Source organism: Zonotrichia leucophrys, chromosome 15, assembly GCF_028769735.1.
Source record: "Zonotrichia leucophrys gambelii isolate GWCS_2022_RI chromosome 15, RI_Zleu_2.0, whole genome shotgun sequence".
Classification (NCBI taxonomy): domain Eukaryota; kingdom Metazoa; phylum Chordata; class Aves; order Passeriformes; family Passerellidae; genus Zonotrichia; species Zonotrichia leucophrys.
Genome location: NC_088185.1, coordinates 2,043,605 through 2,059,369, shown reverse-complemented (window position 1 = coordinate 2,059,369; position 15,765 = coordinate 2,043,605). Strand labels below are relative to the sequence as shown.

The 15,765-nt window shown below is 46.8% G+C and overlaps 1 protein-coding gene across 1 annotated transcript; it reads right to left on the bottom strand.

Annotated features, from left to right (window-relative positions):
* Positions 1–99: 99 nt before the first annotated feature.
* On the bottom strand, positions 100–14,298 carry CCDC92 (coiled-coil domain containing 92). Its single transcript, XM_064727165.1, has 4 exons — positions 14,165–14,298; positions 3,738–3,874; positions 3,433–3,474; positions 100–2,694 (listed from the first exon to the last, which is right to left on the bottom strand). Exons 2-4 carry the CDS (start codon positions 3,865–3,867, stop codon positions 1,919–1,921), a joined length of 948 nt encoding a protein of 315 aa, XP_064583235.1. The 5' UTR covers positions 3,868–3,874; positions 14,165–14,298; the 3' UTR covers positions 100–1,918.
* Positions 14,299–15,765: the final 1,467 nt, after the last annotated feature.

Sequence of the window (15,765 nt, the reverse complement as noted above, 5' to 3'; positions counted from 1 at the left end):
GTAATTTGTGTTTCCTTTTGGAATGGTTCCAAGCCAGGCTGTGGCTGCAAAGAGAGAGTAAATTGGTCCCACACACACAAAGACTAAGGTTTGCCTGGGTGGTTGTAAGAAATGTCTTTAATTGCCCAAAGCATCACTTCTGCACTGCCTGGAAGCGGTGCCTCCCACCAGCCTCCAACAAGTGGCAGGGTAGGTCACTCATACAACACATGACCATAAAAATATGGTGCCAACAACCAAAGTAACCAAACCAGCTGCTGGTTAACGCAATACACATAAACCAGTAAACCTCAGAGTAACAACCTTGCTTTAACCAACCCCTTTCTGATCCCTCCCCACCACTTGTGAAACAAATCCTTCCACAGAGCCGGCAAGGCGCGGGGCTGGGGCGGGCCAGGGCTGTGGGCCAGCGAGTGCCAGAGGGTGCAGAGGGCAGAGCCTGCCCGGGATCAGCCCTGCTGGAAGGGTCATGCTGCGGGAATCGAGCGGGGCAGCAGCTCTGCCAGCCTGGCCGGACGCTGACAGTGGGCCAAGGCTCTGCAGGGACACACACCAACACAGCTGCAGGAAAAGCTTACAAGGGGAAACTACAGCTGGCAGGGGAGGGGACGGGGCAGGCAGGGATCCTTCATCAGCTGTCACAGAGAATACACGTTCCAAAATTTTAAAGGCACATCATAAGCTTAGCAGCATTTGGGAGCCAGTGTTTCTTGCTGGTCCTACTCAGAGGCTGCAGACAAGAGTGAAGCAGAGGTGAACAGAATGTAAGAAAAATGGACAAACTAGTGCTCCTATCCAAAAACTATATACCCTCCCAGCTCCTAGTATGCCTTTCTTTCCTAGAAAAAACAAAAAAAAATGAATCAAGTAGTCTAACAGCTGTTGGGTCTACCTGCTACTTACTAGAAAGGAGTAGGGGAATCTGGTCAAGTGCAAGGCAAGTCCATCCCAATCCACAAGGACAGAAATCAAGGATGCCAGGTTCTCCTGTATGGATCAGTTACATCACTTACAACTAAATACTCACATTTTAGAGGGGCAGCTCAGGTTTCTAGGCTGGCAGCAGCCAGCACTGTCTGATGATGCCCAGAACAAGACTAAGGTTTTTAGGAAACAAAAATAATCCCTTTACAAAAAAAAAGTGCAGGTTAGAGCATAAAGAACCATTTCCATATTGGATAGCCAGTTACATTTCCTCCCTGAAAAGGAGCTCTGAGCCAGTATGGAAGGTGCTACAAGTGCAGTGTACTGACTAGCATAAAATGTGTTGTGAAGCTATTTGATTAAAAAAAACCCAAAACGATCCCCACAAACAACCCAGTGTTCATACTCTTTCTATGAGGGTTGTTAACCCTTTAAATGGTGCTTCCCCCACCCATATTTTACTTAAAGCCACAAACCAAAGTATTTAGGATTAATCAAGTAGTGCTTGCTGGGGCTCTGGGGACGTCCTTAGGTCATTAAAGTGAACGTACACGTGCCCAACTGTCAGTGCTGCTGTGGCAGAGGTGAGTGATGGCTCTGGAGTGCTCACACCCACAGGGGAGACAGGAGAGCCCCTGCCAGGTCAAACGTTACCAGCCAACAGGTGTGGCTGCAGTGTGAGGGAGGGGGGTTCTCTCTAAGAGCGCTCACTAACGCAGCCCGTGCCTTTGCCCACACGTGCAGTTACACTAAATGGAGCAGCACTTGGAAGCAAGCGGTCAGGTCCCCCTGATTTGGCCACAGCATGGAGTGCTTATATACCTTGCCATATGAACACAGTCCTAGGAGGTTTCGTTAGAGCAAAATGTATTAATGATGTACCCGGGAGGAGTTTGGCATGCATGGGGCATCAAAAGAAACTTCACCGCAGGTGCTATTTACCCTACAGGCTCACAGTGCATAACCAGCACAGAACAGCGCTTCCGTGGTGCTCTCAGACAGTTCTGTCTGTCCCCGAGTGCTTTCTGACCACTTTGCTTCCATGGACCTGATCCACCGCCAGGGTCTCCACCTCCTGCGGGGGCTGTGCGGGCGCGGCGTGGTGGATGCGATGGGCGACCCCCACGTGCGCCTTGTGCGGCTTCTCGCGGGCGGGGCTGTGCGACTCGCCGGGCGCGCGATCCGAGGGGATCGGTGGGATCACCAAGGGCCTCTCCTTGATCAGATGCACCTCTGCTGTTTCCCTGGCCAGCAGGAAGGGCGTGGGATCGGGCATGGCATCCACGGGCTCTCGCAGCACCAGCTTGCGGCTCTCTGCCCCTATTCTGTAGGCCTCTTCGAACTCGGGGTTCAGCGGCGTGGACAGGCTCTTCTTCATCCTGCGCCGCGGCGTCTCGGGCAGTTTGTCCTTGGGAGGGGACGGTTTGTAGCTGGACAGCACGGGGCTGCCAGAGGGGGTCCCCTCCGAAGTCCCGCTGGTGCTCATCAGCTTCTTCTTGGCCGCGTGCAGCTGAGAGGTCAGGTAGGCAATCGTGCTCGCTCTCTGCTCCAGTTCGCTGGACAACATATTGAGCTTATGGCTTTTCATTTTTAACTCCTCCAAATACTTCTTTTCTCTTTCTTTAATCGTGTTTTCCAGCACCATTATCATCGCGTTCTTTTGTTCAAGTTCTTTCAACAATTCAGTGTTTTCAGCTTCTTTGATTTTCAGTTGAGCTTCAAGATCTTTGCACTTACTTTTGAGTTCATCACTTCTTGAACCACCACTTTCTAGAAGAACAGCAGAAGCAGAAGTGTTTCAAATTAACAACAGCCATTATGTAAAACAGTACACTAGGGCTCCTCTTGCCATCCCTGAGAGGAATCCAAAAGATGAACTTTGGTCATCCCACACCATCTCTGATCCAGAGGGTTAACCTCAGGGAATTATTTTATTACTGCTCTTTACCTGTTGTTATCATAATACATATAAAATAACTAGGACCTAGTGTATACAAAGATTATATATATAATATATATAATATATAATATATGATATATAATATAATATAATATAATATAATATAATATAATATAATATAATATAATATAATATAATATAATATAATATATATATAATATATTATATATAATATATTATATATATTATGTATATTATATAATATAATATATATTATATATATATATATATATAATATATATAAATAAAAGCTTTGTGGTTAATTACAGCACCAGCTCAGCTAAGTTTTAAAAATAGTCTCACTCTTCTGCCCCTAAAATTTGTGTCCTTTGTTCCCATATAGCAAGCAAGGAACTGTCTAGTGGAGTCAGCAGTTCCAGCTGCTATTCCTGGCTCTTTCACAGATTTCCTGTGTGACCTTGGGAAAGAATTTTTGATGTTTACTTCACAAATAAATAAGTCTGGAGAGTAGAAAAGAAAATACAAACATTGAAAAAAATTAGTAAATTGAACATGAATATTAAAAAAAAAAGCCATGTATTCCTTACCTGATGAATCTGAACTCTTTACAGTCAGCTCATAGGTTAAATCTGAGAAAAAAAATTGTTTGTTTTTGTTAGAACATCATCATGGAGCCCATACATCACCTGGCGAGCAGATTTACAATGACAACTTTCAATAAATACAGAATTAACTCTTCCCACTGCCCAAAGCAAGAACAGGAGATTCACTGCAAATTAGCAAATACGTAAAACAACTGAACCATCAGCTTTTTAAAGAACAAATGAAAAAAGCTTGTCTTTGAGCAGCCAGTTTGCCATGGCCACACGTGCAGCCCCTCGGGGCAGGGTACCTGTGCAGCGCTGCTGCAGGCGGCGCAGCTCCGCGTGCAGCCCCTTCAGGGTGTTGGTGTGCTCCCGCTGCAGGAACAGCAGGTTCTTCTGGGCACTCTGCAGCTGGTTCTCCAGGGTGGAGGTGGCCATCTTCACCCTGCCAGGGAACAGGCGTGGAATTGTCATGGTGAGTTACCTTGCACAGCCAGGATCAGCAGGGATGGCTGAATTCTACTGTTAATGCATTGACTGATGTGTGACCATCAAATGCCACAAAAGGATTTTCTGCTTTAGGACTATTTCGATTACAAGTGCTCCAAGTTCATCAACAGCCTAATTATACTGTAGTCTGGAGCAGGGAACCCATTTGTTTGGAGGTAACACATTTAAAGGATTAACTTCAGACAGTCTAAGTCATTAATCTTGTTACAAGTTAAAAGCAGAGTTCTCAGGAATGGGCTACTGTGCCCATCTTGCTGAGGGTTTCCCTTACCCCCAGGACACAGGGATTGGTAAAATCCTTGGCAAGAACAAGGGAGAAAGCACTAAAATGCAGCAGCTCTAAGGGAAAAGGCAAAGCAGGAGTCTGAGCACAGCCAGGCAGGTGGCACTGCCATTCTGGCACAAGGGAAGCTCTGGCTGCTCTTGGGTTTCCTCAACACCAGGCCCAATCACACAGAGCAAGACAAGGACAAGGCTTCACTCAAAGAGAAAACAAACAGATTTTTCTTGCTCAGGTTAGGAGTACATGGAAACCTGTTCCACCACTGGGCTTCCCTTACAGAACAGCCATGTAAAAGAAAGCCTTGGCTACAGCAGTGCTCACACCCAAAGATAAACACAGGTAACAGAATGATGCTGACAGACATCCTTGAAGACCCCTGTGCTGCTAGTAGGAAAGGCTACATTCTGTTGTATGTGCAGAAACCATTCCAGTAATCAGGTTACAAGGATAAGGGAAGAGTCAGAACTCCTGTTGCCTGGACAACCACCTGCAGTGGCACTGCAACCATGCCTGCAATTATGGCACCACCCACGGTGGCCAAGATGGACCCTCATGGGTTTGCCTTGGCATGGCAGTGTTATCCATTGGCACTCTTTGGTACGGAGTCTTCATGCAAGAATTTTTTTCTGCCAGTTTAAAATTGGTAGAACATAAGCTCAGAGCAAGTGACACACTTTTGTTATTCCTAAACATATCACAGCCCTGAGTTTAATTTTATACTTTTATTCCCCAAAAGAACACCAGACTTAGTGTTCCTGCATCTTGGTGACACACTAAAGCACCTGGGGATGTGGTGTAGAAACACACACAGAGCCCTCCTGATTTCATCAGTGACCTGAACTGACTTCGTCTTCTACTGACTTATCCCTACAGAAATAAATATTTAGTTGTGAAAAAAATAAAATGAAGGTGTGAATGGTGTTAAGAAATCCACTTCTGTGCAGGAGCCAAACAGCCTGGTTACCTTGTAACAGGGATCAAGGATTAAGTTCAGTGCTCAGGAATGTGGGTAGTGGTGCCAACTGTGCTTTATCAAGTGAATGGGTCATGCCACTGCTAGCAAACAAGCAAAAATTATGGACCAAACACATGCTAAAAAGAGATTTCTAGGGTGGCTAAACAAATTTTGCAACACCTCATCATTGCCACACTAGTGGTCCCTCACAGCCACAGTGCTGGGGGGCTGCTGGAAGGGGCACTATACAGTCACAGCAATTAATTCTGAGGAGTGAGGATATTTAAGCTGTGATACATTTTCAAAGTGACATCCTCTGGCTTGCAAAGCTGATATCAGACAGACAGGAGCTTTACTGAATCATCCCATTCCTTCAGTGCTCATCCTGCTCTGACCGACCGAGCACGGCAGCAGGATAAAGCCTCAGCTGGAGCTCTGACTGTGCAGGACACTGAGGCTCAGAGGGGATCCTTAATCGAGGAATGGATTTCCCAAAAGAAACCCTAAGCTGTCATAGAAGTAGGTGAAAGAAAAGCCTCCACACAATAGCCCAGAGCTTCTGTTCTTACAATGGGTATTAATGGTGGCTTTACACCTGTAAGTGTAACCTGAACAGGAAAATTCCTGCCTGAATAGGAAAATATTTCATCACCAGCAACAGACAGTAACTGTTCATAGCTCAGTCCTTGCAAATAAACATGTTCATTAAAAACTAGTTCCTATATGTTCAGAAAAACCAGAACAAGGCTCTCACTATTTATCTCCTCAATTGCTTTTTTACTTTGATCTTCTGCATCTGAAAGATCACACCAGGATTACCTGCTCTGAAGAAAACAAATATAATCAGAGGCAAACGAGTGTTACAGGCTTAGGAAGGAAATAAGAACTACCAGCACCAGAGCATCATCTTCCCTGCAGCAGCACTAAGTTAATCAGTGAGATCAATTAAATCAACCCACGATGGGTTTTAGCTGCAGCCCCTCTGCACTAGGGAGTTTCCCACAACCCTCTGCAGCCTCTCTGTGCTTCTTCCCCTCAGAGCAGCCTGGGTGTCTGATGTCCCCCTTCCTTCCCTGCAAAAACCACAAGAGAAACAGCAAATGTACAAGCCAATGATGCCCTTTACAGCCAGAAGAACAATCTCCACCTCCCACCATGGAAATTGGTGGGACAAGCTCCCTAATCTACCAAGCTCTGGCTGGAGTCTGTCAGATAAATGACAGCAGTGCTGGGAAGAACGCTGTGAGTGCACACACAGCACAAAGTTCTGTCACTATGGTTTTCCCCCTTCCCCTTTGTCTCCAAACAACAACAACAACAACAAGTTTGCAATGTTCTTACCCAGACAGAAGTGTGCAATGCAGAGCTTGGCCAAGTCCCCTGGGAACGTGCACAGCATTTGGGAAGGATGGCAGAACATGAAGGGACACTGCAGTGTCCAGGGGCGATGGTGAGGGTGACACCTCTCCTCTTTGGCAGCAGGACTGGCCCTGAACACCAAATGTCCAACCTTCACTGACAGAGGCTTTGTGTGGATTGTGCAATGCATTCCACCCTTCAAACATCCACAATTCCTCATTTCTCAGGACCACCACAAGACCAAATGTTATATATAGCTATACATAGCTCGGAGATTGAGCTTCAACTCCTCCAAACGATGGATTCACAATTTCTCTTGAATAAAGCCAAGAAGGAGCAAATGGAATGAGTCAAACAGAATTCCCTTGGGAATGTTAAGTACAACACTTTAATCATGACTGCACCTACCTAAGCCCTCATCTTCCAGTAAAGCAGAGAAGGTAACTTCAATTATCATTCCTGCAAGCTCACCTTCAAAAGGAACTGTTGTCTTTTTATAAATGCATGTTCTCTTCAAAGGGAATATACACACACACAAAATCTTATATGGAAAAGGAAAAAATATTAAACAGGAGCTTTCAAAATGCAACTTAATGACATATTCACCATAAACAGTCACTAGCATTTTAACAGCCACATCTTGCCTTGCAGAGGATGGGCAGGCTCCAGGCCTTTTTGGATCTTAAGCATTTGGAGAGAGTTCAAAATGTTTCAAGGCAACAAGCATCTGGCTGCGTATCAGATGCATCTCTGTGCCCTGCTGCAAGACAGGAGGAGGGAGATGCTAATCTCTGACCTTAGACACAAGTCCAAAGGATGGAACGAAGCCCAAACAACAGTGATTTAACATTTTCATTCCTGTTTGGTATCCACTCAGCAGAACACAATAACCTCCTTCTACGTGGATGGGGTGACCATCACCTGAGAAGCTGCTGTAGCTCCCTGCCAACTCATAGCCTTGAAATCTGTATGGGCAGACATTTCCTCTCGGCTGCTCACTGGCCAGTGCTCCATCAAAATGTAACAAAAGCTGCCAAAACGTCATTTGTTTGCTATACAAAATACAATTTCAAGAACTAAGTAAGGACAATGGATACCTCTTGTAAGAACCTCCAAAGTTTTAGCCAGACCCCATTTTAAAGATTGTCACTGAACTGACCAAACTTATCTAAACACAGCTCTAATGCTGAAATTACTGACAGTCACTTTGCTGTTGTTTGCTTAGATCAGCTCTCCATCTCCCAGACATCATGCCATCCCCAAAGTGTCTGCTCAGCTCCTTGCAAAGGACACAACAAAGGAGACCCTGCAGCCTCCACAGCCAACTCAAGGGCTCTGCTCTCCTTCTGCTTGGACATGTTTTAAATCCCCCACAAACTGATTCCACCACACCACTACACCTCTCCTGAAGCAGATCCAGCAGTAACACAGCTCAGTGACAAACTGGACAAACTGTTCCAGTTTCAAATTTCTGCTCACCCCTCATTCATCTGTGCACCAGACTAAGCCAGTTCAACTGGTCCAGTGCTGCTGAAGTCAAGCTTTTCAGACAATCCCCTCAGCCTGCACATCCACCCCGGGCCATCCCTCCCTTCTCCAGTGCTCCCTTATCAGTAACACTCTTGCAGCAGCACCTCTATCCTCAGCCTTCTGCATTACAATATAACAATGCTTACACATCACAGGTGACCCACTAATTGTTCTCATCTTTTCATTTTGTGTTTTAAACCAAGCAGAATTAGCAGTTCTTTCCCAGAGACAATGGAGGGGAAGAAGGAACTGAGCCACTGTCCTCCCAGAGGAAGGACATGATTTCGCTTTCTCAGCTCCTTTTCCATTTCTACTGCTTTTGATGCTATTTTACTCAGTGGTTTCGCTGCCTGACTTTCCCATCATTTTCTGATCAGAGGCTGTGTAAACTCTTTACAGTTAACCTCTGAATGTCCTGCAAGTACACATTTCAGCATTTTAGTAAGGAGATGATTTTTTGTTACTCCTACAGCAGCTGGTATGGCAGGGAAGAATCATTGTGTGGACACCACCCAGGTAGCAATGATTCAATTCTGGATGCTCCAAAGGAAGCAGCTGCTTCTTCTGCACAGAACTCACTGACTGCCCAGGTGTCTGACTGTCCAGGAGCACTGACAGGAACAGTTCACATGAGTTTTCTCTGTGCTTGAGACCAGCCAACCCCAGAGCTGTCACAAGGGAAGAGATTAAAAGGAATCAGATGTTAAAATCACTTCTGTGACAGAGACTATTAGAGCACCAAATCAAATGCTCCTGCAGTGGCATTTCATACAGACAGTTATTATGACCAATACCAGGGTGTGCAAAGCTATGGCTGTACAGCTGTCAGGAACAGTCTACTCTGGCAGGAAGCCTTGAAAATTACCCAATTTGAGCCTAATTCACTTTAGGGAGACAAAGAAAGCATTACCTAAATGACACTGACTACTTCAAAAGAACCCCTTTAACAAAGATGAAGTGACAATAAAAGCCCTCACAAGCAAGATTACATCTCAGGTAGAGGAACAGGTTGCTTCTCTTCTGCTCTCTAGCACACGCTCCTAAAGAATGGCTCTTCTCTTTTATTCAGCCTTTCATTCTGAGGATAAAACAATTTGTTATTTTAATATCACCTCCAGCAAAGCCACAGAATGCAAACTGCAGCCCAATCACAACCAGGCAGTCACAAAACTGCAAAGACACATTAGTCTATCTAGTAAACCAACTTCTTTTGTCAGAAGAATGACAAGAAAATTAATATTCAATTCTCCCAGACTAACACAATATCAGTGTTACACATAAACCTGAGCCTCATTCTATTTTTTCCATTCATTAAGAAAGTTCTCCTGCTTCAGATAAAGCTGAATCAGGACTTAAGTTAGTAAGGTGGGCTGTGGGTGGTTTTGGTACAAGAATCTGTTAAGAATAACTCCAAATTCATGCTTAGAAATAACACTATACTACAGAATAGTCATGGGCTTTTTTCACAGATCTCATACTCACTTATGAACACTCCATGCCCTCTCTTAATTTACTGCCCTCTATGATCAAGAATGTGAGAATTGCACCAGAAATTGAAGAAAATGTATTTGTGCAATATAAAAATTTGCCCTTTCGGAGGCCTGCTGAAACACAAACCAAAAGAACTACTAAGCTGGTTTCACATAACCAACTTGGCCGGGCCTTTTCCTGCTCCCAAACTCGACAAAAACCCATCACCACACAGACATGAGACCATTTCACCAGCCAGCCCAGCCATGACTTTGTCTCACCCATCCCACTCACAAACACTGAGCAAGAATTCAGTGCTGCATTCCTGAAACGCTCCAGCATCACCTTCCTGGTCATTCAGTGACCCAGGTCAGGGAACTGGTGCAGCTGAAAACAAACCCATTTTCCCACTGGCTGTTTTCAGGTGGCAGGCCCACTGTGCAGCACTGTAGATGCCTGGGGAAGGTGAAAAAAATAAAAATAAAAAATGGAATCTGTAAGCAGGTCAGGGGGTGGTACGGCAGAACTGCTTCCTGCAGCAGCGCCAGCTCCAGGCACTCGCTTGAGCATGAGCTCCCACAGAAATGATGATTTTCAGAGGTTACCAGGGTATTTCTGAAACATGGCAGAAGGCACTGAAGCCTTAAAAGAAGCTAAATCTGTCTTGAGAGATCATTTACAGAGAGCAGCTATTGCAAAGCAACTCCACAGAACTGCACAACTATTTCCAGGCAAATGTAACAGGCTGAGGAGATGCTTTTCTCTAATGCATTCTGTTTCATAAGGCATCGATTTTGATTATTTTAGAACAGCAGCTACGATCAAACACACAAAAATTGGTCCCCACTTTGCTAAAGGTTTTGAGAGCTGCTGATGAAGGAAATCTGGTACTGGTGATGACCTATCTCCAATCTTTCCTAAGCAAGATTTTTTGGGTGTTTAATAGGATGCCAAGACAAAGGACCCCAAAGAGAGGCGCTTTATACCCTCCTTACATAACCCAGGTATCTCAAAGTGAGACAATAAAGCCACTCAGCTCAAACCAAGCTTTCCTGGGGCTGGGAAGGAAACAAGCAGACACACTTGTGTACAAAGGGAACCTGCTGGTTCTGACATCATTCCCACGGCTTCTCCTGGCAGATGGGCAGCTGCACACCTCTGCTCCACAGAAAGGCGATCTGCCGCGCCTTTGTGCCCTCCCTCCGGGCACAGATCGGATTACACACAGCCACCGCTCCCTGGCATCTTTTCAGCCTTTCTGGACACAGCCACCATTCTGTTCACCGAGAGGCCATGACATTTAACAGTTTTCAGTCAGTCCAGCACTGTTTTTAAATAACACTGATTTTAAACCTATCTCTCTCAATCAAGTAATTAAAACCAATGAGCAGCAACATATTTTAACATTTTAAATACAAACCAAAGGTTTCCTTGGACTAAAATGAGAACAAACATGCTCCCCCAATAGCAGGGAAGAAATCACAGTCCAAAGAAAAGCCTTTATTCAATGATTATTTAAAACCACTCAAACGAACAGCTTGCAGAAGCTCCAATACTCTGAAAACATCCGTTTCAGCAATATTTTGTCATGCCTCTAACATCTAGTAGTAAATAAATTATTGTTCCTATTTATAGTACCATAGTCTTTAACATCAGCAGGAGAAATGAGCTGGTGGACAATGACAAAACATTATTAAACCAAAATCATTCACTGCTCATGTGGAGATAGACTAACACCTATTATCACACTGCTGGACATCCTGGTTTAGAGGAAGATATTTTGTACATCACTTCAAAATGAGCACAGAGACCAATGAGCCCACATTTATTGATGATGCTACAGCCAGACAGGTGAAGGGGATGGAACAGAGGCGAGGGACAGCAGGGGCTAACCAGGGGGTTGACATTCCCACTCAATGACCTATTTGCCATTTTCACATGCTGCTCAGATGAATATTGGATTCGTGCACAAGAAGGGAGCAGGGGGTCTGTCTCAGCAGAGCCTGCTGGTAAGGGCTGTGCCTGAACAAAGGGCACCCTCCCACCTCGGCCCAGGCAGGCCCTGCACTGCTGCTCCTGCTGCTCCTGCTGGGGGCTGGCCCTGCTTGCAGCACTGGGAACCTCCATGGCAGCAGAGCAGGGCCTGCCCGCGGGACTGTCACAGCCCCTCGTGCCACCGTGTGCCGGGCACCCGTCCTTCTTCAGCACCAACCTCTGGAAATGCTCCTCTTGCTGCCTGTGCCAGCAATAAGAAAAGGTTATTTCACACACTCAGCTTTGCCCCTCCTCAACTTAAGTAACTGCTGAATTTTCAGTAAAGTGCTACTCAACTAAACCCATCACTTTTAGTTACTAACAGACACATATACATAAATATGCATAGAAAGTATCTTGTCAACAAAAAAAATTCTTGGGCTTTATCAATTTTCAGAAAGATGAAGATGTCTGTTCTCTCTATAAAATAAACTACAACTTGCTACCTTTTTTAAACTTCACTATCTAAAATGAAGTTAAACATGAACTTGAGTAAAATTATTAATATAGCAATCTTTTTATCCAACATGAAAACAATCCTTCAGTTTTTCTATTTAAAACTCTTATTTTTTAAGCCACAGAACAGAAATGAGATAACTAAAAATTATAGCTGTCCTCCCTCTATTATGCTATTTACAATGTTGAATAAATATTTTATTTTACTTTACATTATGATCCACATTCTGCCACAACAGCACTGGGGAGTTTGTGTTCTGCCTCCTGCAGTTAAAGGACTGACTAACATGGTAGATCTGGATGAACAAATATATCGCCCTTAACACCTACAGCCTCTTGAAGTAGGGCACGCTAAGGAACACTGGGATTTTTGTAACAAAACACATTTTAAAAATAATTTTAAAGCCCTGAAAGTATGCAGCTGTATCTGAAATCTGATATAAAGGAAACAATGATAAGAAATGAAGTTATTGCTGTACTTTGTAAGAACTACTGGAGTGGAAACAACTTAGAGTATCTGGATTGGTCATGAGAGCTTTGTCTTTTCTAAGGGGATGAGGGAGGAAACTTTACAGAGATATTAAACAGAAGTACAACAAGAGGATGAAAACAAGTGGTTAGCATCAGTTTAGCCAATATTCTTTCTTTCCACTTAAGCAGCTGATATTTTCCTCTATTATGACCTTCCTATCTTTGTTGTTTCACTAAAAATGACTGCTGGAGGCTCAGTACAACCAAGAGCTTGAAAAATCAACAATATTACAAATCAGCCATTATCTGTGTATAAAGCACTTGCTTTAAATTGTCAAACCAAAAAGCAATGTGCAGTTTAAAACCATAAATGTCAGTCTCCCAGAGGCTCAGTCATAATAATGCACTACAGAATTGCATTCACTAATGAGCAAATTATATGGGAAAAGGCACAGTATTTACAGTCACATCCATTTGTCTTTTATTTTTTAATTAAGGAGTATAATTGATATTGCAAAAGCTCAATACAGCTTTTTAAGTGTAAGCATCTTACCATCTGAGTAAAGCCAACAAGTACCCTGGATGCTTCCTATGCACCTGCAATGCAGATCAAAACAGACAATTCCACCCCCAGGGCTGCCTCAGCTTCTGTGTTCACATTTACCTTCAGTGTCTCAGCTTTACCCAATTTAATAAGGTGTGTTCAGGGGCATTTCACCGCTGTCCAGGGCGGGAAGGGCCCCTCCTTGCTCCCTGCTGTCCCACCCCATGTCCTGCGTAGGGAAACTGCGTCTGGAAGCATCTCCATGTCTGAAGACGCCCTGCACTTCTCTGCTGCCAGATCCACAGACGATAGGCGTTCTCCTCCAAAGGAAAAACCTCCTCCTCTCAATTATTCCCTACCCACTCCAAAATAAACACAGTTCACCCGCCCAGCCCTTTGCAGGCCCTGTGCTGCTTAGAAAACGACACTTTGTAAAGTGAAAAGGCGCGATGCTAAAGGCGCTGCGAAGGATGCGGTGTAAAAGCTGCCCCGGCGGGTGCGGGCGGTAGCGATGGGCGGCCGCTCTCCCGGGCTCTGTCTGGGGCACATCCCGAGCACAAATACCGACACGTCCTTGCCCCGAACCGGCACAAACAGAAAGACAAGGGGGGCACAGCGGGAAGCAGGGCAGTGCCTTCAGCCCCCGTGCCCCAGTGACCAGAGAAGGGCCCTGGATGCGCTCAGGAAGCGCCTTGGTCCAGCGCCAGCGCCCGGCCCGGAGCCGCCCTGCGCGCACCCGCCGCGCTGCTCGCTGCCCCGCAACGGCCGCCCCGGCCCGGGGGGCTCTGCCGGGCCCCGGGGGGCTCTGTCCGGCCCTCTGGGGCTGATCGCTCCCCCCCGCCAGGCCATCTCCGCCCAGCCCAGGCGCGGCCCCTCCACCCGCCGCAGGTCCCGGGGCCGCGGGGCGCCCCCACAGCCCCGCCCGCCCCCACGGGAGGGTCCCTCGGCGGGCGGCGGGTTCGTGTGAGGCGGAAAGAGGCCCCAGCAGCGACGCCGCCACCCCGCTCCCCACCCGGCCCCGGGGGTCGCGATGCCGCTGACGCCCCCTCAGAGCGGGCCGGGGCGGAGGGCGCAGCGCGCCGCAGTCCCCGCGCCTCAGCCGCCGCCCCGCCCGGCCCCTCACCTGCTCGGCCCCAGCCGGGTCCGCCGCTCGCCCCGCCCGAAGGACCGCGGCTGCCCCGCGGGGCCGGCACTGACCGGCGGCGGCACCGGCACCGGGGGCGGCGGCGCAGGCGCAGGTGCGGCTGCGGCACCGGGCCCGTCGCTGTGGCAACGGGGGGACAGCGCGGCCCCGCCCGCCCGCGCGAGGGGAGGGGCGCGGCGCGGCGGGCGCGCGCACGGGAGCGCGCACCTGGCAGAGGAGGAGGAGGAGGATGAGGATGAAGATGAGCACCAGGTGTGTGGGAATGTGCGAAAGGACGGGATGTGCATTCCCCGGAGCCGCTGTCCGGGTTTAAGCCCAGCTGGAAATGAAACCCCACGCAACCCCCCCCTCTCTTCTTCCCCCACCCCGGTGGAATGGGGAGGAGAATCAAAAGTAAAGCTTGTAGGTTGGGATAAGAAGAGTTCAGTAATTGAAAATAAAGTGACATAGAATAATAATGATAATAAAAAGGGAAAGGAAAAACACCCAAAACAAACGATGCACAATGCAATTGCTCATCTCCAGCTGATTGATGTCAGACTGCCCCTCCCCAAACCCAGATCAGCCCCCGGTGTGACTCCCCCAGTTATAGTTATGCCACTGGGCATTGTGTTCTGTGCTGTGGAATATCCTCTTGGCCAGTTCAGGTCATCTGTGCCAGCTTTGCTCCCTCCCAGTTTCTTTTGCAAACCTCCTCACTGGCAAAGCACAACAGACAAAAGAGAAAAAAAAAGAATTCTAGGATAAACAGAGCTTAACAAATACCAAAAGAGTGTGTTATCAACACCATTCTGGTTCCAAATCCAGAACCCAGCACTGTGAATGACTGAGCTCCCCCCAGCTGAAGTGAGGACAGAGGTGCACCAGGTGTGTCTGTGTGCTGGGAGCAGTGTGTGTGCACATGTGTGCTGGTGTGAAGGATGAGGGGAGTGGAAACACATCTGTGAGCAGCAGTTGTGGTGTGTGCTCCAAAGGATCATGGCAACACGTGTGTGGATGTGTGGGAAACAGCCTGCCTGCAGTTTGGGGTGTTTGTGCTATTGGCACACGTGTGTGAGTTTCCCCAAGCCCACTGAAACAAGCACAGCTGCAGCAGCGCCCCAGGAGAGCGGTGGGGTTGGAATTCCTGCAGCCTGTCCTGCTCTGCACTGTCATTTCTGCATTAATATATGAATAAATGTGACCTTCAGCTGCCCAACTGGAGGGTAGGCTCTGGGTGTGCAGCCCTACATGGTTGGACCCTCTCTGCATTTTCTCTACAAATCAATGTTGAACATTTGGCACGTGGCACTGGCCTGTGATTCTATCTCTGGCAGATGCACATAAGCATTATGGAGGCAGTGCCTTTTCTATGTCTGTAATGGAAATAAAATACTTCATTATAAGGGGCTTCAAAATTAAGAGACAGAAGCTTGGCTTTTGGAAGCAACCAACAGAAAAGGCCAATAAAGTTTCTAGAAATGAGAGATAATTTTCTTAGTCAAAAGATGCACTATACACAGCACAGGGAAGTATTTCACAGCTTCACCAAAATCAAATTCAGCATCAAGCTGCTGACTCTGGCTCTACCTACCTTCAAG